The sequence below is a fragment of the Mustelus asterias genome, chromosome 21 (assembly GCF_964213995.1).
Source record: "Mustelus asterias chromosome 21, sMusAst1.hap1.1, whole genome shotgun sequence".
NCBI lineage: Eukaryota > Metazoa > Chordata > Chondrichthyes > Carcharhiniformes > Triakidae > Mustelus > Mustelus asterias.
Window position 1 is genome coordinate 44,343,314 of NC_135821.1, and position 27,698 is coordinate 44,371,011.

At 46.5% G+C, this 27,698-nt stretch overlaps 1 protein-coding gene across 1 annotated transcript in view; it reads left to right on the forward strand.

The window, feature by feature from the left end:
• The window catches only part of angpt2b (angiopoietin 2b), a 237,144-nt gene that overhangs the window by 155,121 nt on the left and 54,325 nt on the right, over positions 1-27,698 (forward strand). Inside the window, exon 7 of the mRNA XM_078237789.1 lies at positions 5,706-5,872. Within this exon, the coding sequence (XP_078093915.1) occupies positions 5,706-5,872 (167 nt within the window). The remainder of the gene's footprint in view (positions 1-5,705; positions 5,873-27,698) is intronic.

The window sequence follows — 27,698 nt, forward strand, 5'->3', positions numbered from 1 at the left end:
GCAGGAATTGCAAGGTCTGAAGAAGGTACCATCATCCAGTAAATAAAGCACACAGGCAGCGATCATGGCTCCTTGAACAAGTCAGACGTTAGATGCCACAGAAGGCCCGACTGTCTCCTCTATATGCAAAATTGCCTCCAATGGCAAGTTGACTGTGGCCCTGAAATGTTTGTGCCTCTGGGTCTTTTCAGTGATCAGATTTAAGTGGTGTCTCACAATCCGCTGCTCACAGCTACACCAAGTTGGTCACAGATGCTGTGTTCCAAAGGGTCAGCACCTTCATTTATTTCAAGACTAATGAGACCAAACAGGCAGAGTGAGCCAGAGGCTTTGCTGCAATTGCAGGATTCCCCACATTCAGGGAGCCATTGACTGCCCGCCTGTGCCCATAAAGATGCCAGGAGAGGAGCAGGATGCCTTCGTCAATTGAAAGTGTTTCCAATCCCTCACATCCAGATCATTTATGACCACAAAAATCACAGTCTGCAGGTTTGTTGCCAGGTATCCAGGAAGCTGCTGTGTTGTCTGCAGCCTGCGTCACACTCAGGTTCCAAGGCTGTTCATTGATTCGGCATGCACTCGTGTTTGGCTTGTGGCGGGAAAAGGGCTTTCCATTGAAAAGGTGGCTGATGATGCCATTGAGACACTCAAGGGCTGCAGCCAAGGAGAGCTGCAACCGCAGTCATGTCCACAACGCTTACAATTGAGAGGGCCATTGGCCTACTCAAGATGAGGTTTTGCTGTCTTGAAGGCTCAGGGGGATCATTTCAATAAACTCCTTAACTTATCTCCATTATTGCTGTAGTCTGCAGCTCACTACACAATCTCGCACTCGGGAGGGGTGGGGGAATAAAGACAGCAGTGCTAGTGCAGGCACCGGAGAGGATGATTCAAGTGCTGAACCTGAGGAGGAGCCAGAAGAGTCCCAGACTGAAGAGCAAGATCCCGCTGTGAGGATGCTCATGGGAGGCAGGGAGAGCAGGGAGGCCTTGATACACAAGACTGTCAGTTAGGAATTATCAATTCACCACAGGGCAGAAGCAGGTCATTCGACCCATCGAGTCTACATCAACTCTCCAACAGGGCATTCGATCCAGAACCAGAACCTGTAACCTCACAAATTCACACTAAGGGGCAATTTACCGTGGCCAATCCACCTGACCCACACATCTTTGGACTGTGGGAGGAAATCGGAGCACCCGGAGGAAACCCACACAGACGCGAGGAGAATGTGTAAACTCCACACAGACAGAAACCCAAGCCTAGAATTTAACCCGAGTCCCCTGGCATTGTGAGGCAGCAGAGCCAACCACTGTGCTACCGTGCCACCCAAAGCAAGGTATCAAAGTCAGGGCAAGAGAGATGCCACCAGACTGATTTGTCCTGATGAGACACTCATTTCATCCTTAACTCAAGTCCTGATCTCAGAAATAAACCTTGCAGCATTTTATATTGTGACACATGACTCCCAGGCCTCCTCCCCAACAATTGCATGACGCAGACTATGGCCATTGCGCATTATCTAACAATTTAATAATTGAAGTAAAGATATGTGTCCAATATTACACATGTGCCAAGGACAAAGTATTCACCTGTGAGACCCCTGATGTGATCATTGTGACTTCATTTTCCATTTCCAAGTGCTACGTCTTGGTATTCCCCTCTCGCTGGCAGCTGGATTGGACACAGTAAGGAGTCTAACAATACCAGGTTAAAGTCCAACAGGTTTATTTGGTAGCAAATGCCACTAGCTTTCGGAGTGCTGCTCCTTCGTCAGGTGAGTGGGAGTTCTGTTCACAAACAGGGCATATAAAGGCACAAACTCAATTTACAGAATAACGAATAATGATTGGAATGCGAGTCTTTACAGCTAATCAAGTCTTAAAGATACAGACAATGTGAGTGGAGAGAGCATTAGCACAAGTTAAAGAGATGTGTATTGTCTCCAGACAGGACAGCCAGTGAGACGTTGCAAGTCCAGGCAAGTTGTGGGATTACAGATAGTGTGACATGAACCCAATATCCCGGTTGAGGCCGTCCTCATGTGTGCGGAACCTGGCTATCAGTCTCTGCTCAGCGACTCTGCGCTGTCATGTGTTGTGAAGGCCGCCTTGGAGAATGCTTACCCGAATATCAGAGGCCGAATGCCCGTGACCGCTGAAGTGCTCCTCAACAGGTAGAGAACAGTCTTGCCTGGTGATTGTCGAGCGGCGTTCATTCATCCGTTGTCGCAGCGTCTGCATGGTTTCCCCAATGTACCATGCCTCGGGGCATTCTCTCCTGCAGCGTATCAGGTAGACAATGTGGGCCAAGTTGCAAGGGTATGTACCGTGTACCTGGTGGATGGTGTTCTCATGTGATATGATGGCATCCGTGTCGATGATCTTGCAGCGGTTGCTGTGGCAGGGTTGTGCGGTGGCGTGGACACTGTTCTCCTGAAGGCTGGGTAGTTTGCTGCGGACAATGGTCTGTTTGAGATTGTGCAGTTGTTTGAAGGCAAGAAGTGGGGATGTGGGGATGGCCTTGGCGAGATGTTCGTCTTCACCAATGACATGTTGAAGGCTCTGGAGGAGATGTCATAGCTTCTCCACTCTGGGGAAGTACTGGACGACAAAGGGTACTCTGTCCACCGTGTCCCGTGTTTGTCTTCTGAGGAGGTCGGTGCGGTTTTTCGCTGTGGCGTGTCAGAACTATCGATCGATGAGTCGAGCGCTATATCCTGTTCTTATGAGGGTATCTTTCAGCGTCTGGACGAGTCTGTTGCGATCCTCCTCATCCGAGCAGATCCTGCGTATACGGAGGGCTTGTCCGTAGGGGATGGCTTCTTTAACGTGTTTAGGGTGGAAGCTGGAGAAGTGGGGCATCGTGAGGTTATCCGTGGGCTTGCGGTATAGTGAGGTGCTGAGGTGACCGTCCTTAAAGGAGATGCGTGTGTCCAAGAATGCAACCGATTCCGGAGAGGAGTCTATGGTGAGTCTGATGGTGGGATGGAACTTGTTGATGTCATCATAGAGTTGTTTCAGTGATTGTTCGCCATGAGTCCAAAGGAAGAAAATGTAATCGATGTACCTAGTGTATAGCATCGGTTGAAGATCCTGTGCGGTGAAGAAGTCTTGTTCGAACCTGTGCATGAAGATGTTGGCATATTGAGGTGCGAATTTGGTCCCCATGGCTGTTCCGTGTGTCTGGATGAATAACTGGTTGTTGAAGGTGGAGACATTGTGGTCCAGGATGAAGCGGATGAGTTGTAAAATTGCATCTGGAAACTGGCAGTTGTCAGCGTTGAGTACTGAGGCAGTTGCAGAAATGCCATCATCGTGGGGGATGCTGGTGTAGAGTGCCGAGACATCCATTGTGACGAGGAGTGCTCCTGATTCAACTGCTCCATGTGCGCTGAGTTTCTGTAGGAAGTCCGTAGTGTCGCGACTAAAGAGTCGCTGAGCAGAGACTGATAGCCAGATTCCGCACAAATGAGGACAGCCTCAACCGGGATCTTGGGTTCATGTCACACTATCTGTAACTCCCACAACTTGCCTGGACTTGCAAAGTCTCACTGGCTGTCCTGTCTGGAGATAATACACATCTCTTTAACCTATGCTAATGCTCTCTCCACTCACATTGTTTGTACCTTTAAGACTTGATTAGCTGTAAAGACTCGCATTCCAATCATTATTCATTATTCTGTAAATTGAGTTTGTGTCTTTATATGCCCTGTTTGTGAACAGAACTCCCACTCACCTGACGAAGGAGCAGCACTCCGAAAGCTAGTGGCGTTTGCTACCAATTAAACCTGTTGGACTTTAACCTGGTGTTGTTAGACTCCTTACTCTATTCGCTCTCCACAGATGCTGTCAGACCTGCTGAGTTCCTCCAGCATTTTCTGTTTTTGTTTCAGATTCCAGCATCCGCAGTATTTTGCCTTTAACTTTAAGTGTAAATACTCAGAAAAGATCTCAGTGATCAAATATCTTTCAGTGATTTTGATTGCGAGGATAAATATATTTTATTTTTATCTGAAGTGTTGTGAGAAGAAGCTTTCCATCAAAAGCATAGCTGCAATTATCGCGAATTCTATTTCTTGATCTATATCACAGTGTGAAAGTTTGTGCAGCCAACTATGAAAAGATTGACTGTCATCAGTTATTTTGGGGATAGAATTGCTTAAACTCGGGAAAACTCAGTATTTTTATCTGTAATCTAGTCATTTTCAAGTAGCAATAGGGTGTCACAGTGCCACTGTAGATAGCACTGCTGCCTCACAGTGTCAAGGACCTGGGGTTCAATTCCGGGCTGTGGTGACTGTCTGTGTGGAGTCTGCACATTTTCCCCATGTCTGCGTGGGTTTCCTCCGGGTGCTCTGGTTTCTTCTCACAGTCCGAAAGGCGTGCAGGTTAGGTACATTGGCCGTGCTAAATTCTCCCTCAGTGTACCTAAACAGGTGCCGGAGTGTTGTGACTAGGGGATTTTCACAGTAACTTCGTTGCAGTGTTAATGTAAGCCTAATTATGACACTAATAAAATAAAACTTTAAAAGAACGTATTGGTCATGCAAATATCATTGTGTCATGTATCATGAGGCAAAGACGATACGGACCACTTTACAAGGCTTATGCCCCTTTAAACAGGATCTTTGTGATTCGATTCATTTTGTGTGTCTGTGCCATTTTCTTCTCACTGACATTGAAAAACATTTCATTTTCTCCTAAACTTGAGTTTCCAACCTGCTGTAACTGCAAAGTAAGGAGAATTGGTTTTGCACAATTATCAGCACGCTCCCCATTCACCCAGGAGCAAGTCTTGAATCACCCAAATTGATGAGATAAAAGTCTTTCCTTTCTAACATCCACAGGGGTCCTAAATGAAGAGTGTTTGGGCAATCTCGGATTGGCTCTTTGTGCACTTGGCTCAGCAGCACAATCAGTACATGATGTGAAAGTACCAGAAACAAACCGAGCAATCTAATTCAGTTAGCATTAAAAAAAAGAAGACATTTACTTTAAGATAAGGTGTGTTTTTAGCAACAGTGAATAAAGCACCTTGCTTGTGACTAAGGTTGATTTGATCTTTTGATTAATAAGCCCATAGATAATGTGCAGGAGTTACCTGATATTAATTATTGTGCACTATGTGCTGGACCACAGCTACTTACTTTGCCCTACTTCTGATAATTCAAAGATAGGGCAAGTTACTATTCAACATCTCCCGGTTTGATAAATTGTTTTTTATCGCAAATAGTCTTCTGTGCAAAATATGCTTACCTCATTCTTTTACTGCCTCGTTCCAACCCTGCGATGTAAACTGCTTTGAAACTCAAGTCATTTGAGCATGAAGTTATTTTCCCCAGAAACTAGTATTTAAACTCTCCTGTTCCTTTCTTCCATAGCACATGTGTGAGAGTGGGAGCAGAAGTGCTCATTACAACTACATCCCTTTTTAAACAAATTAGCACAGAATAAACTAGGATAAATTTAGCATGTAGTTTTATTCTATGCTAAATATCAACAGCTTCCAGTTTTTGGTGCAGCCATATGAATCATTACCCTTAGAATACATGGTGATTTTAACTTTGCAATTCAAAAGCAAATGCTTTTTCGGTACGAAAACCTTTGGAAAAAAAGTTATTCACAAATTCTTGTTCCATCTGGGTCAGGATGCTCTTTGTGTGAGGCTCCTTAATAATTACTTCCAATTGTTGCCCTCCTCAGGGTTTTGGAGACCCGTCAGGAGAATATTGGCTCGGAAATGAATTTGTTCACCAGCTCACCAGCCAGTCTCCTCATGTTCTGCGCATCCAACTGAAGGACTGGAATGGAAATGAAGCATTTGCTGTCTTTGACCATTTCTCTCTGGAAAATGAGGAGCAGAAGTATCGGTAAGTTTCATTTGAGAGATTTGAGATGATTTGAAGGGGAGAATGCCTTCGCCAAAGGCTGTTGATCATTGAGCTGCACTTTCGTCATCCACTGGAAGTGTAAACTGAGACATTAGCATTTTCTTTGCTGGAAAAATATGTTTTCTGTGCCTTCCTGACCCCACACCAGCTTCGTGTGACCTTTTGGTGGGTTGCAAAGACCTTGGTGCAAAACTCACACACATTCCTCCCAAGGTCAGGACCCACACAATCCCCATGTGTTTTTGAACAAGGGATTCATCATAAGGATCTGTCCTGCAAAGTTAGGTAACCCTTACATTGATCAACATTGTGTAATTATGATACACATTATGGCATGTTTCCAATTGTCCAAAGTGCTATAATACGAACATACAAACAAGGAACAGGAGTGGGTCATTCAGTCCCTCGAGCCTGCTCTGCCATTTAATAAGATCATGGCTGATCTGATAGTAACCTCAAATTTGCTTCCCACCTAACAACCTATCACTCCTTGCTCACCAACAACCACCTCTGCCTTAAAAGAGCGAAAAAAATCACCTCATAGAAACATGGAAACATAGAAACTAGAAGTAAGAGTAGGCCATTTGGCCCTTCGAGCCTGCTCCGCCACCATTCATTTTGATCGTTGCTGATCATCAAATTCAATATCCTGATCCCTCCTTCCCCCCATATCCCTTGGTCCCTTGAGCCCCCAAAAGCTATATCTAATTTCTTCCATTTTAAATGGGTGACCCCTTGTTTTTAAACAGCAACCCCTACTTCTAGTTTCTCCCACATCTACCCCGTCAAGACTCCTCAGGATCTTATATGTTAAAATCAAGTTTCCTCTTATTTTTCCAAACTCCAACGGATACAAACCTCTACAGGAGTAATTTTTTTTCTCATATCAAAGGTAGCGTGCTTGAATTCAGAGTTTTAATAGTTTGTTTGAGGTTCAATTTTTGCAATGACATTAAAATGATTTCCATTGTTATTGCAATGCTATATGTTCTTGAAGACTATACATAGAACATATTGTACATATTGAGTGGCTCTGGAAGATACATGGGGGCATGGATGTGGCATGTGCAAATTGATAGGGAAAGGGGTGCATGGGGAACTTGGGGGGGATAGAGACAGCATCAGTGGTCTAAGGGGGCATGAAGGGGCATGGAAGTGAGGGAATGTGGGCAATCTGAGGTGCCATGGGGTGGCACGGGTACTCTGACGGATCATAGGTTGCATGGGGTGGTTGGGGATTCAGGGGGTTGAGGAGTGATGTTTGTTGGGTGTGTAAGCAACGTTGGGAGCTAGGCTATTGTGTTGGAGAACTGAGGCTGGCATTCTAACTCTGCCTCCACACCCACACTCCTCAAACATTCCATCAGAGCTTCAAAAATGCACTGTGAAAATAACTCTTGTGTGAAAAGGTCTGGTGTTCCCAAATCCACAGAAAGATTCAGTGGCTAGCTTCTGGGCAGACTCACTAGTTCTGAATCTCAAATAATAACTTGCTCTGTATTGTTTGTGTATGATCACTTTATTGCAAAACATTTAAAATTGTCCAAATACAGTTTTATTCACAAAATACAATTCAATATGATCCATAATTATCTTTACTCACTTTAGTATCTTAAGTCCACTCTAACTCTTCAAGACTTTGATTAGAGTCAAGTTTTTGTCACCTTTCCCAAAGTCTCCACTTTTGGTTCAATGTCAATTTTCTATCTGATAATGCTCTTGTGAAGTTTCTTTGCTACATTTTAAGCATTGCTGTAATGCAGATTGTTATTTATATCATAACAGGGCAACATAGGTAAGAATATGTTTTGTTTAGTCATGTTTCTGATATTCAGTCCCTGAATTCAGTGTTAGCTGGACTGGATCACTGATACCCCTATGTCAAATGGGCTTTTAAATTTTTTTTTCGATGGCCTTGCCTTTGTAGAATGCCACTTACTTTGACAATGACATCAAGAACTTGTTGGACACAAGGTCATAGCACGATGGCACACTGGCTACACTGCTGCCCCACAGTAGGGACCCGAGTTCAATTCTGGCCTTGGGTGACTCTCTGTATGGAGTTTGCACATTCTCCCCGTGTCTGCGTGGGTTTCCTCCGGGTGCTCCGGTTTCCTTCCACAGTCCAACAATGTGCAGGTTAGGTAGATTGGCCATGCTAAATTGCCCCTTAGAGTCAAAAATGTGTAGGTTAGGGAGATTAGTGAGCTAAATACATGGGATTATGGGAATAGGGTCTGGATAAGATGCTCTTTCAGAGAGTCGGTACAGACTCAATAGGCTGAATGGCCTCCTACGCTGTAGGAATTCCATGATTCTATGTTTGTGATTCTCTCTGGCTTGCAAGCACACTTTATCACTTTATTGGCAAACTATTGCTGGAGGCGAACATTCAGTCTTTGTGCATGAGTGCAAATAACTAGGATCGACTGTATGTTTCCTCCTTGGATTCATTATTATCCTGAAATAGACACTGTATCCCTTACAATTTGTACAAGTACATTATAACCAAAGAAATAAAGCAATAGTTTGCTTCTTAATGTACAACCTGATCATTTATTTTTATGTGTCTTTGTGTGTTTGTTCTCAATAGTCTGACCACTCATTTCCTTTGATGAGATATGGCCAGAATAAAGCATCTAAGTGAGTTTGCCTTTCAGACAGCACGTGAAAAAATAGAGTCACACTGATGATTGGACTTGCTTTTAATTTAATCAGTATAACTTGTTTTTGCAAAATAATACAGAAGGATTCCACTCCTCAAGAAGCAGAAAATGTATTTACATAAACGCTTTCCGTATTCTCAGGATGTCCCACATCACTTTACAGCCATAAGAGTATTTTTTGAATTCCTGTTGTAATTTATGAAAATATGTCTATTATGAAAATACATAGCTATTTCTGATAAACAGCCCGTTACAATGGCAGCCAATTTGCACACAGCAAACTCCTATTTAAAATATTATGATAATGATTTGATTTGATTTGAATTGATTTGATATATTATTGTGACATGTGTTAGTGTCGAGTGAAAAGTATTGTTTCTTGCACGCTATATAGACAAGGCATATCGTTCATAGAGAAGGAAAGAACATTGTGCAGAATGTACTCTTACAGTCATAGCTAGGGTGTAGAGAAAGATCAACTTAATGTGAGGTAGGTCCATTCAAAAGTCTGATGGCAGCAGGGAAGAAGCTGTTCTTGAGTTGGTTGGTTCATGACCTCAGACTTTTGTGTCTTTTTCCCGATGGAAGAAGGTGGAAGAGAGTGTGTGCAGGGTGTGTGGTGTCCTTGATGATGCTGGCTGCTTTTCCGAGGCAGAGTAGAGAAGTGTAGGCAGAGTCAATGGATGGGAGGCTGGTTTGCATGATAGACTGGGCTTCACTCATGACCCTTGGTAGTTTATTGCTGTCTTGGCCAGAGCAGGAGCCATACCAAGCTGTGATACAAGTGACACAAAAACAGAAAATGCTGGAAAATCTCAGCAGGTCTGACAACATCTGAGGAGAAAGAATAGAGCCAATGTTTTGAATCATGCTGACACTCCGTCTGAGCCAGAGCAACATTTTTAGTGATGTTAGTTAAGGGGCAAATGTTGACCAGGCTAGTAGAGGATGCCCACTGCTCACCTTCAAAATAGCACGTTGCCGTTCATGCTATGCTCCCGCTACAGCGAGGTCGGAGAATTTGGCAGCCAGTCAAGTCTCCGTTCACGGCAGTGGGATGGGAAAATCCCACCGGCGTGAATGGTGTTAAGATTCCAGCCTTTATGTCTACCTAAGTAAGCAAACAAGGCTTTGACTTAACCTTGCTCCTGAATCATTGACCATCAGACCATAAGACCATAAGACATAGGAGTAGAATTAAGCCACTCGGCCCATCGAGTCTGCTCCACCATTAAATCATGGCTGATATTTTTCACATCCCCATTCTCCTGCCTTTTCCCCATAACCCCTGATCCCCTTATTAATCAAGAACTGTCTATCTCTGTCTTAAAGACACTCAATGATCTGATCTCCACAGCCTTCTGCAGCAAATAGTTCCACAGATTCACCAATCTGGCTGAAGAAATTCCTCCTCATCTCTGTTTTAAAAGATCGTCCTTTTAGCCTGAGGTTGTGCCATCTGGTTCTAGTTTTTCCTACTAATGGGAACATCCTCTCCATGTCCACTCTATCCAGGCCTCGCAGTATCCTGTAAGTTTCACTAAGATCCCACCTCATCCTTCTAAACTCCAACGAGTACAGACCCAGAGTCCTCAACCATTCCTTATACAACAAGCTCTTCATTCCAGGGATCATTCTTGTGAACCTCCTCTGGACCCTTTCCAAGGCCAGCACATCTTTCCTTAGATACGTTGTCCAAAACTGCACACAATACTCCAAATGGGGTCTGACCAGAGCCTTGTGCAGTCTCAGAATTACATCCCTGCTCTTGTATTCTAGCCCTCTTGGCATGAATGCTAACATTGCATTTGCCTTCCTAGCTGCCGACTGAATCTGCACGTTAACCTTAAGAGAATTTTGAACAAGGATTCCCAATCCCTTTGTGTTTTTGATTTCCTAAGCATTTCCCCATTTAGAAATTAGTCTCTACCTCCATTTCTCCTTCCAAAGTGCATAACCTCACACTTTTCCACATTGTATTTCATCTTCCACTTCTTTGCCGACTCTCCGAGCCTGTTCAAGTCCTTCTACAGCCCCCGTACTTCCTCAATACTACCTGTCCCTCTACATATCTTTGTATCATCTGCAAACTTAGCAACAGTGCCTGCAGTTCCTTCTTCCAAATTGTTAATGTATATTGTGAAAAGTTGTGGTCCCAGCACTGACCCCTGAGGCACACCACGAGTCACCGGCTGCCATCCTGAAAAAGACCCCTTCGTCCCCTCTCTGCCTTCTGCCAGTCAGCCAATCCTCTATTCATGCCAGGATCTTACCATTAACACCATGGGCTCTTAGCTTATTTATCAGTCTCCTATGCGGCATCTTGTCAAAGGCCTTTTCTTTGCTAAAATCTTCTTTGCTAAAATAAGTCTGTTTTTGTCAACTTAAAATAATATCCACCTACCTTCCTGATCCTGACCTTCTTGGGAAAAACCTGCCCTAGTAGCTTTCTGCTACTGTCGACATATTATCGGCTCTTGTTTTGTCTCAGTGCTTCTTTCACAACCATAGGAGAAAGACCCATGTAGTCAGCCCCTGTTGAGTTATCAAGCTTAGGGATTTTTCACGATGCATGTTAAACATTTATTAATAACCAAATAATTGCTTATTGCTTTCAGGCTTTGCAGCAACAACATTCAGTGACTGAATACACTTTGCTTTTAAAAATAACATTCAAATATACTCTTTTGTTGGAAAAGTGGGTCAAAAATATACTTGCAGTAGCATTCTCACCAGGACAACATCACTCTGCATTAGTTGTACTTAGATCCTGTAGTGTTCAGTTTCAGTAATAATTTGTTCATATTAACAGTCAGTCTGTTGAATAACTCAGAATTAATCTCCTAACATTTGGTCCATCAGCTTTAAGAAGTGACAGCCCAAGTATACTGAAATTGGAGTCAATGTTTTTGCTGCTTGTAATCTTTATTTGAAAATATGTCTATTATGAAAATACATCGCTACTTCTGATCAATGGTCCGTCATAATGGCAGCTAATATCAACCATATTTTTTACAAAAAGAAATGCATCTTTTTTCCTTGCCTTTAAATTGGGCAGCTTTCCTGGAGGTCACAAGAGCAAGAGTGCATTGTTTGGGGATTATTCATATAATCTATATAAAAAGAGATACAATAACTATGTAAGAAAAATAGGTTATCAACTCTGGTACCGGAGGTGAGAGTAGAGTTCCCAACTGAGAATCTCTATTTAATTAACATCAAGTAGTCTATGATCACGAGGGGTCACGGGCTCAAGCTGAGAGGGGCGAAGTATAACTCAGACATCAGAGGGACGTTTTTTACACAGAGGGTGGTGGGGGCCTGGAATGCGCTGCCAAGTAGGGTGGTGGAGGCAGGCACGCTGACATCGTTTAAGACTTGCCTGGATAGTCACATGAGCAGCCTGGGAATGGAGGGATACAAACGATTGGTCTAGTTGGACCAAGGAGCGGCACAGGCTTGGAGGGCCGAAGGGCCTGTTTCCTGTGCTGTACTGTTCTTTGTTCTTTGTTCTTTGAAAGTCTTTATTGGTAAAGAGGCAACATCTACAATTTTCAGTGAAATGAAGTTCGGGATTGCCAGTTGATCTTATGCCTGCAAATGTGGCCAACCTTGAAGATTTGTGCCGTATTATAATGGTACATGTGCACATGTTGCCTAATGTGGATATTGCCCATTACTGTACATTATGTATTTTCTTTAAAAATATGGGGCGGCACGGTAGCACAGTGGTTAGCACTGCTGCTTCACAGCTCCAGGGACCTGGGTTCGATTCCCGGCTTGGGTCACTGTCTGTGTGGAGTTTGCACATTCTCCTCGTGTCTGCGTGGGTTTCCTCCGGGTGCTCCGGTTTCCTCCCACAGTCCAAAGATGTGCGGGTTAGGTTGATTGGCCATGCTAAAATTTCCCTTAGTGTCCTGAGATGTGTAGGTTAGAGGGATTAGCGGGTAAATATGTAGGGATATGGGGGTAGGGCCTGGGTGGGATTGTGGTCGGTGCAGACTCGATGGGCCGAATGGCCTCTTTCTGTACTGTAGGGTTTCTATTCTATTCTATTCTATCTAAACCCGGAAGTGGTCGCGCAGGGAGGTCTGGGAGAGAGAGATTTTTTTTAAAAAAAAGTTACTCACCTCAGTGAATCGGCCTCATTGCGTCTTGGAAGTGCAGCAGAGAGGGAGAGATTCGCGAGAGGAGTGCTGCGGGTAAGCGCTGTTATTTTTAACTTACTTTTTCGCGGGTTTTTTTCTTTAAAAATATCTAAACCCGGAAGTGGTCGCGCAGGGAGGTCTGGGAGAGAGAGATTTTTTTTCCCCCAATAAATTGGAACAGAGAGGAATCCCGATACTCTACACTTGTAGAGTATCCCACCCTCCCTCCTCCTCTAACCTAAAAAAAAAGACCCAGTGAGAGCAGGGCTTTGGAGAAAACAGGAGGAGGAAAGGTAAGTTTAAAATTTTCATTCACTTTTTTTTTCCCTGTGTGTTTAAAGGGGCAATTATGAGTGTGAGGCCAGTATGTTGTTCCCAATGTAGGATGTGGGAGGTCCTGGAGGCTCCTAGCCTCCCGGACGACCATATCTGTGCTGGGTGTGTTGAGCTGCAGTTCCTAAGGGACCATGTTAGGGAACTGGAATTGCAGCTCGAGGACCTTCGCCGGGTTAGGGATAGTGAGGAGGTCATTGACAGGAGCTATCGGCAGGTGGTCACACCGGGACCACGGGAGGAGGGTAACTGGGTAACAGTGAGGAAGGAGAAAGCTCAGTTGATGGTGAGCACCCCGGTGGATGTGCCCCTTAATAATAAGTACTCCTGTCTGAGTACTACTGGGGTGGACAGCCCACCTGGGGGAAGCAGCGGTGGCAGTGTCTCTGGAGCTGAGCCTGGCCCAGTAGTGCAAAAGGGTAAGGAAAGGAGGGTAGTGCTAATTGGGGACTCTACGGTGAGGGGGTCAGATAGGCGTTTTTGCAGACACAGACGGGACTCTCGGATGGTGGTTTGCCTCCCTGGTGCAGGGGTCCGGGATGTCTCTGGTCGAGTCCCAGAAATCCTGAAGGGGGAGGGAGAGGAGCCGAAGGTCGTGATGCATATAGGTACTGCTGACATAGGTAGGAAGAGGGAAGGGGTCATGAAAAGAGAATATAGGGAGTTAGGTAGACAGATGAGAAAGAGGAATGCAAAGGTAGTAATCTCGGGATTGCTGCCTGTGCCGCGGGAGAGTGAGAACAGGAATCGGTGGAGAATGAATGCGTGGCTGAGGGACTGGAGCAAGGGACAAGGATTTGGGTACTTGGATCATTGGGACCTCTTTAGGGGCAGGTGTGACCTGTTTAAAAAAGACGGGTGGCACTTGAATCCCAGGGGGACCAATATCCTGGCAGGAAGGTTGGCTAAGGCTACTGGAGAGACTTTAAACTAGAAAGGTTGGGGGGAGGGAATCGAAATGAGGGGACTGAGAGCGAGGAGGTTAGCTCGCAAATAGATAAGGAATGTAAACAGGGTAAGAGGGAGGTTAGACGAGTGATGGAGAAGGGAAGTGCTCAGGCTGAAGGTCTGAGATATGTCTATTTTAATGCCAGGAGTGTAGTGAATAAAGTGGATGAGCTTAGAGCGTGGATTGCTGCTTCGAATTGTGATGTGGTGGCCATTACGGAGACTTGGATGTCTCAGGGACAGGACTGGGTGCTTCAGCTGCCGGGTTTTAGATGTTTCAGGAAGGACAGGGAGGGAGGCAAGAGAGGGGGGGGAGTGGCACTGTTGATCAGGGCTAGTGTCACGGCTGTAGAGAAGGTGGACGCCGTGGAGGGATTGACTACGGAGTCTCTGTGGGTGGAGGTTAGGAACAGGAAGGGGTCGGTAACGTTGCTGGGTGTTTTCTATAGGCCGCCCAATAGTAACAGAGATGTTGAGGAGCAGATGGGGAAACAGATCCTGGAGAGATGTAGGAATAACAGAGTTGTCGTGATGGGAGATTTTAATTTCCCAAACATAGATTGGAATATCCCTAGGGCTAGGGGTTTGGATGGAGAGGAGTTTGTTAGGTGTGTCCAGGAGAGTTTCCTGACACAGTATGTGGATAAGCCTACTAGAGGAGAGGCTGTACTTGATCTGGTGCTGGCTAATGAACCTGGACAGGTGGAGGATCTCTCGGTGGGTGAGCATCTTGGGGATAGCGATCATAATTCTATCTCCTTCACGATAGCATTGGAAAGAGATAGGATCAGGCAGGCTAGGAAAGTGTTTCTCTGGAGTAAAGGGAAATACAGTGTCATCAGGGAGGAAATTAGACGGGTAAATTGGAAGGAGGCATTCTTGGGGAAAAGTACCGAAGGAAAGTGGAGGATTTTCAAGGAATGTTTGTCTGGAGCTCTGCATGACAACGTTCCGATGAGACAGGGGGGTGTTGGTAGGGTACGGGAACCGTGGTGCACGAAGGTTGTGATGAACCTGGTGAATAAGAAAAGAGAGGCGTACAGAAGGTTCAGAGAGCTAGGAGGTGTTAAGGATTTAGAGGAGTATACGGGATGTAGGAAGGAGCTTAAGAAGGAAATTAGGAGAGCGAAAAGGGGTCATGAGAAGGCCTTGGCGGATAAGATTAAGGAGAATCCCAAGGCTTTCTACAAATATGTCAAGAGTAAAAGGATGAGATGTGAAGGCATAGGAACCTTAAAAGGTGAAGGGGGAAAAGTTTGTGCGGAACCGTTAGAAATGGCGGAGCTGCTTAATGAATACTTTACCTCGGTATTCACGGTGGAAAGGGATCTGGGTGGTTGTACTGCTGGTTTGCGGTGGACAGAAAGGATCGAGCATGTGGACATAAAGAAAGAGGATGTGTTGGAACTATTGAATGGCATCAAGGTTGGTAAGTCGCCGGGACCGGATGGGATGTACCCCAGGTTACTGTGGGAGGCGAGGGAGGAGATTGCGGAGCCTTTGGCGATGATCTTTGCATCGTCGATGGAGACGGGAGAGGTTCCAGAGGATTGGAGGATTGCAGATGTGGTCCCTATATTCAAGAAAGGGAACAGGGTCAGCCCGGGAAATTACCGACCGGTGAGTCTAACCTCAGTGGTTGGTAAGTTGATGGAGAGGATCCTGAGAGACAGGATTTATGATCATCTAGAGAAGTTTAGTATGATCAAAAGTAGTCAGCACGGCTTTGTCAAGGGCAGGTCGTGCCTTACGAGCCTGGTTGAGTTCTTTGAAAATGTGACCAAACACATTGACGAAGGAAGAGCAGTGGATGTGGTCTATATGGACTTCAGCAAGGCGTTCGATAAGGTCCCCCATGCAAGACTTCTTGAGAAAGTGAGAGGGCATGGGATCCAAGGGGCTGTTGCCTTGTGGATCCAGAACTGGCTTGCCTGCAGAAAGCAGAGAGTGGCTGTGGAGGGGTCTTTCTCTGCATGGAGGTCAGTGACCAGTGGAGTGCCCCAGGGATCTGTTCTGGGACCCTTGCTGTTTGTCATTTTCATAAATGACCTGGATGAGGAAGTGGAGGGATGGGTTGGTAAGTTTGCTGACGACACCAAGGTAGGTGGTGTTGTGGATAGTTTGGAGGGATGTCAGAAGTTGCAGCGAGACATAGATAGAATGCAAGACTGGGCGGAGAAGTGGCAGATGGACTTCAACCCGGATAAGTGTGTGGTGATCCATTTTGGCAGATCCAATGGGATGAAGCAGCAGTATAATATGAAGGGTACCATTCTTAGCAGTGTAGAGGATCAGAAGGACCTTGGGGTCCGGGTCCATAGGACTCTTAAATCGGCCTCGCAGGTGGAGGATGCGGTCAAGAAGGCGTACGGCGTACTGGCCTTCATTAATCGAGGGATTGAGTTTAGGAGTCGGGAGATAATGCTGCAGCTTTATAGGACCCTGGTTAGACTCCACTTGGAGTACTGCGCGCAGTTCTGGTCACCTCATTACAGGAAAGATGTTGAAGCCATTGAAAGGGTGCAGAGGAGATTTACAAGGATGTTGCCTGGATTGGGGGGCATGCCTTATGAGGATAGGTTGAGGGAGCTTGGTCTCTTCTCCCTGGAGAGACGAAGGATGAGAGGTGACCTGATAGAGGTTTACAAGATGTTGAGAGGTCTGGATAGGGTAGACTCTCAGAGGCTATTTCCAAGGGCTGAAATGGTTGCTACGAGAGGACACAGGTTTAAGGTGCTGGGGGGTAGGTACAGAGGAGATGTCAGGGGTAAGTTTTTCACTCAGAGGGTGGTGGGTGAGTGGAATCGGCTGACGTCGGTGGTGGTGGAGGCAAACTCGTTGGGGTCTTTTAAGAGACTTCTGGATGAGTACATGGGATTTAATGGGATTGAGGGCTATAGATAGGCCTAGAGGTGGGGATGTGATCGGCGCAACTTGTGGGCCGAAGGGCCTGTTTGTGCTGTGGCTTTCTATGTTCTATGTTCTATGTATGTTAGGTGTGCAACTTTGCACAGCAACAAGGAAAACCCATTGAAATATTGGGCTAGATTTTGCAGTCAGTGTTGAAACAACAGCATATGCCACTAACCTGAAAGAAATCTGAGGATCTGGTGATCTCTGCGGTGCGGACTCCTCCTTTCTCGATTGCAGTTTAAACCTGGCACCGTGTCAAGGAGATCTAGCATCATAGAATCATAGAATCCATACAGTGCAGGAGGAGGCCATTCGGCCCATCAAGTCTGCACCAACAACAGTCCTTGGTGTGCAGCAGCATTGATGTCAGTAAGTAGGTAAGCAGCCAATCAAATTGAGGCAGAAACATACAGAAAACAGAACATAAAGGACACTTAATGGAGGAATTTTCCCGCCTTGCCTGCCGGCGGGATCTTCTGGTCCCGCCGATGGTGACCCTCCTACCCCCCACGATGGGTTGCCCGGGGGCGGAGGGTGCGAACCACACAAAACACTAGAGACATTGGCAGGATTCTGCCACTGGCCAATGGTCGGCTGCCTCGACTGCTGGAAACCCGCCCCCCCCCTCCCCCCCCCCGCCCCCCCCCCCCCCCACCGTGTCTTAATTTCCCCCGCTTTCAATTTAAAATTTTGAATTGCCAAATAAAGAAGCTAAAATGATGATTCAAAAATCTTTTTTTTAAATGAGGATTTTATTTTGTCATGATGGAGAAATTTGACATTCCACAAATATAAAATTAGCTTTTCCGGTCAGTGAGGATGTTCAGCAGTATTAATTAAGTGAGTGTCCAAATATGCAGTTGAATTTCATGCAACTTTTAAAAGGGTGGTTTTACTGTGAGACGAGCCACAAGAGAATGAAAATTCTCATCGATTTGAAGATTTCCCGTTAATTGTCATCCGCAAGACCCTCAACAGCACTCCCTGTGGAGAAGTGCGGAATCACTAATGGATTTCTGGATTTCCATTTTTTTTATTCGTCCATGGGCGTTGCCGGCAGGGCCAGCATTTATTGCCCACCCCTGAGGACACTTAAGAGTCAACCACATTGCTATGGATCTGAAGTCACATGTAGGCCAGACCAGATAAACACAGCAGATTTCCTTCCCAAAAGGACATTAGTGAACCAGATGGGTTTTTCTGACAATCGACAATGGCTTCATGGTCATCATTCGGCTTTCAATTCCATATTTTTATTGAATTCAAATTTTGCCATGGTGGGATTCGAACCCGGGTTCTCTGCCGGGTGTCGGGTGTCTCTGGATTACTAGTCCAGCGACAATACCACTCCGCCATTAACTCCCCACCAGATTCACTCTACTGCCCACGTGTGGACCCCAGACATTGCTGTTCCAGATGTACAGTAATGATGGCAAATGCTGAATATTTTACTGCCATTCTAATGTAAAATCCATGCCATTGTTTTTCCTATGCTTGAGAACATATAGAAGGGAAGGCGATGGCCGAGTGGTATTATCACGAGATAACTAATCCAGAAACCCAGCTAATGTTCTGGGGACCCTGGTTCGAATCCCGCCATGGCAGATGGTGGTATTTGAATTCAATATAAAAAAGCTGGAATTAAGAACCTACTGGTGACCATGAAACAATTGTCAATTGTCGGAAAAAGCCCATCTGGTTCACTAATGTCCTTTCGGGAAGGAAATCTGCCTTCCTTACCTGGTCTGGTCTACATGTGACTCCAGAGCCACAGCAGTGTAGTTGACTCTCAATTGCCCTCTGAAATGGCCTAGCAAGCTATTCAGTTTCAAGAACAACTAGGGATGGGCAATAAATGCTGGCCAGCCAGCAATGCCCATGTCCCACGAATGAATAAAAATATATATAGTTGTGAGTATCTCTCAGCAGCAATGACCCATCAATATATCAGTACTGTTTATTAAGTGAAGCTTGACAGCTCTGCTTTCTGTGCAGGACAGGTGTAACAAACAAGTGTTGGATCATACTAGCTGTAGGGGAAGAAAGTGGTTTGATGCCTGCTAACTGCTGAAAACTCTACTCGTCCAAGTCAACATCATCAGACTTGCACGAAACATTGTTTGGCAGGCTACAAAGAAAGCCAGCTTCTTTCTCCTGGACTCAGTTCAGTTCGAAACCTTTAAGATCCTCTACAACATGACGAGAGCCTTTGTACAGCTGCCAGTCTGCACATAATCTTGCCCAGAAAAGCACCACAAGCCTTGCTGGTATCTAAGCCAAACTGCCATGTTTATGTCAGGAACATAAGAGCTCTTGTAGCTGGAACTTAATGTTCCGTAAAAGGCCAAAAATAATTTGTACAGAGTATCAACAACAAAGCTTTGCATTTCTCTCTCAGACAATGGCCCAGTGACAGCGTATTCACATCACTCACTGTTATTAATGTGCAAATTAGCCCTCAAGTTCAGGTAAATAAAAGATCTGCATCAAGCCACTATTTGACCCACACAAGCAGAATTTCAGCCTCAACCTCCCTGTTTATAAAAGCATTCTGTATATGTGCATTAAACTTGGATTAAACTTCAGATTAATCTTTTGTTCCTTTCCTTTCTCTATTTCTCAATCCAGTCATTATTTATTTTTCTGAGGTTGATTTGATTTCAAGTCTGTCACCCACATGTTCTATCATTCCATTTTTTTTTCTCAATCCTTAATTCTGATTGGGTAAGGGGATGGACAGCTGGCTTCATTGTCCACTTAGATCCTAGATTCCTGATCATCCTTAGAATCATAGGGGGCAATCTTACCAGCTCACCATTCTAGTTGATTGGTGTGGTGAGCCAGTAAGACCATGAGAGAGGCAGAAAACCATGTTCATGCTCGGTTTCTCACCTCTCGTGAAGATAGCGGCACTGGATTGCTGGCATGATCAGCCTTGCACCCGGGAACATAGCACATATTGCACTGGGAGATCATGCACATGCACAACAGCACTCTCTAGCAGCCAGCAGCCGGCTTCCCGGCGTGACTAGACTCTGTCCACTCCCCTTTCTGGTGAGAGTCACACTTTGCCTCGTTCTTTTCTCTAAGTGTCATAAGATTTGAATTTTTCTCTTGCCGAAGAAACAGGTGCGATCCTCTCCCATTTTCACGCTCTTTCAGCATTTAGAATATTTTTGGTAAGACCATTCCCTTAGAGTTTACCAGCACAAAAAGAGGCCCTTTGGCCCACCGTGTCTGAGCCAGCCATCACGCACTTATCTATTCTAATCCCATTTTCCAGCACTTGGTCCATAACATTGTATGCCATGGAGAGCCAAGTGCTCATCTAAATTCTTCTTAAATGCTGTCACACCACCACAACCTCACGCATTCCAGGCAAAGTGTTTCCGAGCTGAAGGGCGCAGGAAAATGATACAATTTGTGGAATGCTACAGTAAATTTTGGCCTACTGTTATCGAGTAATTCTATCCCAGGTATGCAGAATTTGAGATGGAGAGTCGATCATCATGTGCTGAGCCACAATTATTGCCATGTACAGTGCACTGCAGATATATCCTTGGTGTGACTATCTTCCGTACAAGAATGAATTTCCTGATCAAGGATTCTAGCGCCAGTAATTCTCAATGGTCTTTGCAAAAGATTATTACTCAATTTAGGGAAAATAACGTTTTGTTAAGTAAAATCCCTTTATCATGGTTCACAGCAATTATTATAACCCCGGTCATAATCTGTTCATATAGCCATCTGTTAGCTGTTGATGCAAAACAGTGCTGAAACGATTGAAGCCAATGCACAGACTAGTGAGGAAAAATTATAAATGGGATATTCTGCAAAACACAAAAGTTTCTAATTATTTTTATGAGTAGTTGAATCCATATCTTAAAAATGATTGAGAGCGTGGCTTAAGGTTACGATACATCTGAGATTTAATTGGTGTTTCATGATCCGCAAGCTCCACTTTCTTGGTTTACAATGTCATCTGAAGCTCCTGAGTGTATTATAACCATCTGTTATGCCAAGTTAGAACCCACTGGTAATGCATTTCGTACTCAACAGAATACATCTACAGAATACATCTGTAAAAAATAAAGTGAACAGTATCACCCAGACTTCTGAGACAATCCCTCTTGTATTCAGAATGTAAAAGAACAACCCAAGAGATCTCAGAAAGATGGGGGAATGTTCAATGTGGACCCTTATCCAAATGTGGAAGGATCCAGCTGGAAGCATGAGCCTGTTTTTTTTAATCATCTTAGATATGAACAGACCAGCTGTTCCATTTTGCTTCTAAATTCCGATTTGGAGTTCATTTGTATTTCTGCTTTATGTTTCTATTTATTTTTATTCATTCAAGGGATGTGGACTGTGCTGGCTAGACTTACATAAATTTACATCCCTAATTGCCCTTGTGAAGGTGGTGAGCTGCCTTTTTAAACCACTGCAGTCCATGTGGTGTAGGTGCGCTCACAGTGCTGGTGGATGGGGTGGGGGGAAGTGGGATGGGGGTTGGGGGGGGAGGTGGCTGGGGATGTTCCAGGATTTTGAACCAGCGACAATGAAGGAACTGCGATATATTTCCAAGTCAGGATGGTGAGTTCCTTGGAGGGGAACTTGCAGGTGGTGGTGTTCCCATGCATCTGCTGCCCTGTCCTTCTAGATTATAGGTCCTTCTAGATGCAGCTGTATAGAACGCTGGTTAGGCCACATTTGGAGTACTGCATCCAGTTCTGGTCGCCGCACTACCAGAAGGACGTGGAGGCGTTCAAGAGAATGCAGAGAAGGTTTACCAGGATGTTGCCTGGTATGGAGGGTCTTAGCTATGAGGAGAGATTGGGTAAACTGGGGTTGTTCTCCCTGGAAAGACGGAGAATGAGGGGAGATCTAATAGAGGTGTACAAGATTATGAAGTGTATAGATAGGGTGAACAGTGGGAAGCTTTTTCCCAGGTCGGAGGTGACGATCACGAGGGGTCACGGGCTCAAGGTGAGAGGGGCGAAGTATAACTCAGATATCAGAGGGACGGTTTTACACAGAGTGGTGGGGGCCTGGAATGCGCTGCCAAGTAGGGTGGTGGAGGCAGGCATGCTGACATCGTTTAAGACTTACCTGGATAGTCATATAAGCAGCCTGGGAATGGAGGGATACAAACGATTGGTCTAATTGGACCAAGGAGCGGCACAGGCTTGGAGGGCCGAAGGGCCTGTTTCCTGTGCTGTACTGTTCTTTGTTCTTTGTTCTTTATTATAGTGTTCGTGGGTTTGGAAGGTGCTACTTAAGAGCCTTGGTTCCTGCAGTGCATCTTGCAGATGATACACACTGTTGCTACTGTGCGTCGGTTGTTGAGGGAGTAAATGTTTGTGATAGGGTGCCAATCAAGTGAACTGTTTCGTCCTGGTTAGTGTTGAGCCTCTTGAGTTTTCTTGGAAATGCACTCATCCAGGCAAGGGGAGTGTATTCCATTACATTTCTGATTTGTGCCTTGTATGTGGTGGACATGATTTGGGGAGTCATAAGGCGAGTTACTCACCACAGGATTCCGAGTCTCCCATGCATTTGTCACCACAGTAGTTATATGGCTAGTCCAGTTAAATTTCTGTCCAGAATGTTGAGAGTGGTGGATTCAGTGATGGTAATTGAATATCAAAGTTGTACTCTTTCTTGTTGGTGATGGTGTGTTGAACCATCGTTGGTTCCCACTAGATAGTACTGAGCCAGGGTCTGGCCAGTACTACAAGTATGTATATATGTTGCTGTTGGGGTTAGGGATGGGTTGTTCTACTTGTTGCTGTTGGGGTTAGGGTTGGGTTGTTACACCTTTGTATTATAGTATTGTGGTACATCCCAGTCGGGCTCCGCCTCCTGGGAGAGGTATAAAGGTCTCTGCTCTGTCTGGGACCCCTCAGTCTGGGATCGTGTATATAATTAGTAGCTGCCTTGTTACAGCAAATAAAAGCCTTTATTTCCTGAGCATCAAGCCTCGTGTGTGATAACGCGCATCAATTTTATTTGCTGTAAATAAACTCTCGTCGAAGAAGAAAAAAAAAGAGAGTATGGAGCAGATACTGAAGCCGGAACGCCTTACACTAGATCCATGTGCGGTGGGCGCCTCTAACACCTTCGACCACTGGTTGAAATGTTTTGAGGACTACCTGGCAGCCTCCGCAGCGGTCACCACAGATGATGACAGACTCCGGGTCCTCCATGCGAGGGTAAGCGACACCGTCTACCTCGCAATCCGTGCGGCCACCAACTACACAAAGGCCCTCGAGCTTCTGAAGAAGCGTTATATTAAACCGCCCAACGAAATACACGCTCGTTACCTCTTAGCCACTCGACGACGGCAGTCCGGCGAAACGATGGAGGAATACGCAAACGAGCTCCTACAGCTAGCCAGGGGCTGTAACTGCAAAGCAGTGTCGGCAGAGCAGAATATGAACGACCTCGCTCGAGATGCGTTTGTGGCGGGAGTCGGATCATCGTACATCCGACTCAAACTACTGGAGAAATGTAACCTTGACCTTACCCAGGCAATAGAATTAGCGGAGATGCTGGAGACGGCCTCCAAAAGCCTAGTATTGTATTCTGAAGACCACGTGGAGACAACGTGGCAGGAGCAGTCGCCAATCCCTCCTCGTCCCTCGGGTTCGAAATGCTGCGTAATGGCGTGCTCACACTCGGGCCAGACGACGGCAGCAGCTCCTGGCGGCCCGCGGTGTTACTTCTGTGGGGGAGCGAAGCATACTCGGCAACGATGTCCCGCTAAAGCTGTGTTGTGCTCCGCTTGCGGTAAGAAGGGGCACTATTCGAAAGTGTGCCGATCTAAATCCGCTTCTCGGAACAGCAGTGCGGCCTGCGATTCCTCAGAGCCCGGTTCTTCATCGTCAAAATCGTCGAGGGTTTCGTCCACGTGCGAGGCCAGGACGACGCCATTACGGTCGACAGAGTCGGAGATGTGTGACCACCAGGAATCGCTGAGTTTGGCGCCATCACCCACGTGCGACCTATGGGAGCGGCCATGTTGGTCGGCACCGACCACGAACGACCAGCAGGGGTCATCCTCGTCAATTTCAGCTGCCTGCAGTGGCGCTCATGAACCAACGGTGGCGTCGATCATCCTGGACCAGGCCGCTGTTTGACAGCGGGAGCACTAAGAGCTTTATCCACCCAGACGCTGTGAAGCGGTGTGGACTCCGGATTCAACCTGTCAAACAGACAATTTCTATGGCATCAAGGTCCCGGTCTGTCACCGTGCTAGGGAGTTGCGTGGTAACATTAACGGTGCAAGGCACAGTTTACAAGCGTTTCAAGCTCCTAGTGTTGCCGCACCTTTGCGCGCCAATACTTCTCGGACTAAACTTCATGGTCCACTTGAGGAGTGTAACCCTACAGTACGGTGGGCCACTCCATTCGCTTTCAGTGGGAGAACAGCAGCCTCCAAATTGCCCAACGCGCCCCGCCTGTAGCCTCTCGACGCTGAAGATCACCACACCCTCCCTGTTCCAGAATCTTGTGCCAGGCTGCAAGCCCATTGTGACTAAGAGTAGGCGTTACAGCGCTGAGGATCGGATCTTCATTCGATCTGAAGTTCAGCGGCTCCTCAAGGAAAGGATCATACAACCTAGCGCTAGTCCGTGGAGAGCGCAGGTCGTGGTGGTCAAGAGTGGGAACAAACCCCGGATGGTCATTGACTATAGTCAGACCATTAATAGATACACGCAGCTGGATGCGTATCCCCTCCCGCGCATATCTGACATGGTCAATCAGATTGCGCAGTACCGGGTGTTCTCCACCATAGACCTCAAGTCTGCCTACCACCAACTCCCCATTCGCCCAGAGGACCGACAATACATGACTTTTGAGGTGGATGGTCGCTTGTATCACTTTCTCAGGGTTCCCTTTGGTGTCACCAATGGGGTCTCGGTCTTTCAGCGTGCTATGGACCGAATGGTGGACCAGAACGGGCTGCGGGCTACCTTCCCGTACCTGGATAACGTCACTATCTGCAGCCATGACCAGCAGGACCACGACACAAATCTCCTGAATTTCCTACGCACTGCATCTCTCCTGAACCTGACCTACAACAGGGAGAAGTGTGTGTTTCGTACGCGCCGTTTAGCCATCCTAGGATACGTGGTGGAAAACGGGGTCATTGGCCCTGATCCAGACCGTATGCGCCCCCTCTCTGAACTTCCCCTGCCCACTAGTGCAAAAGCACTGAGAAGATGCTTAGGCTTCTTCTCTTATTATGCACAGTGGGTTCCCAATTACGCGGACAAAGCCCGTCCGCTCATTAAGTCCACTTCTTTTCCCCTAACACCAGAGGCTCGATGGGCCTTTGATAAATTAAAAGCCGACATCGCGAAAGCTACGATGCACGCTGTTGATGAGTCCATCCCCTTTCAGGTGGAAAGCGATGCATCTGATTTCGCCCTGGCCGCCACACTTAACCAGGCGGGCAGGCCCGTCGCCTTTTTTTCCCGCATCCTCCAAGGCCCCGAAATTCGGCATTCAGCGGTGGAGAAGGAGGCCCAGGCCATTGTGGAGGCCGTCAGGGACTGGCGCCATTACTTGGCGGGAAAACGGTTCACCCTGATCATGGACCAGCGGTCCGTGGCGTTCATGTTTAATAATACGCTGAGGGGCAAGATCAAGAACGACAAGATCTTGCGGTGGAGAATTGAACTCTCCACCTATAACTATGACATCATGTATCGTCCAGGGAAACTCAATGAGCCCTCGGATGCCCTCTCGCGTGGAACATGCGCCAGTATACAGGAGGACCGTTTGCAGGCTCTCCATAATGACCTATGCCATCCTGGGGTCACTCGGCTCTACCACTTTATAAAAGCCCGCAATCTGCCCTACTCGGTGGAGGACGTCAGGTCCATAACAAGAAGCTGTCGGGTATGTGCGGAATGCAAACTGCACTTTTACCGACCTGACCGGGCACAATTAGTCAAGGCCACTCGTCCCTTCGAGAGACTGAGTGTCGATTTTAAGGGCCCCCTTCCCTCAACAGATCGGAATGTGTACTTCCTCAACATCATTGACGAGTACTCTAGATTCCCTTTTGTTATTCCCTGCTCTGATACATCCGCTGCCACAGTTATCAAGGCATTCCGTGATGTTTTTACCCTGTTCGGGTACCCCAGCTACATTCACAGCGACAGGGGCTCGTCGTTCATGAGCAATGACTTGAGGCAATACCTGCTCTCATACAGGATTGCCTCTAGTAGAACCACGAGCTACAACCCTAGGGGTAACGGACAGGTGGAACGTGAGAATGCTACAGTCTGGAAGGCTGTCTTACTGGCATTGAAGTCAAAAAGCCTTCCAGTCTCCCGTTGGCAAGAGGTGCTCCCTGATGCGCTCCATTCCATACGCGCACTCCTGTGTACGGCAACCAATGCTACTCCCCATGAGAGGATGTTTTCATTCCCTCGGAAGTCTTCCTCTGGGACCTCATTACCGTCTTGGTTGACGTACTCAGGACCTGTCCTCCTGCGGCGACATGTAAGGGCCCGCAAGTCCGACCCGTTGGTCGAACAGGTCCATCTCCTCCACGCCAACCCTCAGTTGTGGCATACCCTGACGGGCGAGAGGACACGGTCTCGATCCGAGACCTGGCGCCAGCAGGGGACGTAGCAACCCCTGTCGCTCCCATACCCCCTGTTACAAACCCCATAACTCTTGTTTCCCCTCCGGACACGGCGCGGGCAGCATCGGGACCATTACTTAACCCTTTTACTCCCGTGTACGGCTTGCCTGAGTCCAGAGGATGGTCGCCACTTCAGGGCGTGTCGGAACTCCATGGATTACCGTCACCTCAGGGTCAACCGGCCCGTGAGTCTGTGGAGGAACAGTTGGACATCGCCTTGGGGAGAACGCCACCGCAAGTGCCTACTCCGGTGTCATCGCCGGTATTGAGGAGGTCACAACGACGGTGCGGTCCCCCTGACCGTCTGAACTTATAGAATGATGACAAATTATTCTTTTTTTGTACCCCACCGGCCTTTGTCTTCAAAGGAGGGGTGAATGTGGTGAACCATCGTTGGTTCCCACTAGATAGTACTGAGCCAGGGTCTGGCCAGTACTACAAGTATGTATATATGTTGCTGTCGGGGTTAGGGATGGGTTGTTCTACTTGTTGCTGTTGGGGTTAGGGTTGGGTTGTTACACCTTTGTATTATAGTATTGTGGCACATCCCAGTCGGGCTCCGCCTCCTGGGAGAGGTATAAAGGTCTCTGCTCTGTCTGGGACCCCTCAGTCTGGGATCATGTATATAATTAGTAGCTGCCTTGTTACAGCAAATAAAAGCCTTTATTTCCTGAGCATCAAGCCTCGTGTGTGATAACGCGCATCAGATGGTCATTGCCTGGCACTTGTACAGCACAAATGTAATCTGCCACTTGTCAGTCCAAGTCTGGATATTGTATACGTCTTGTGAATGGCCTGCTTCTGTATCTAAGGAGCTGTGAATGGTGCTGAACATTGTGCAGTCTTCAGCAAACATCCTCATTTCTAACCTTATGATGAAAGAAAGGTCATTGAGGAAGCAGCTGAAGATGGTTGGACATAGGACAGGGACACTACCCTGAGGAATTCCTGCAGTGACATCTTGAGACTGAGATAATTGACCTCCAACAACCACAACCATCTTATTTTGTGCCATGTATAACTTTAACCAGAGGAGGTTTTTCTCCTGATTCCCATTAACTCCAGTTTTGCTAAGGCTCCTTCAGGCCACACTTGGTAAAGTGCAGAGTTGATGTCAAGGCCAGTCACTCTCATCA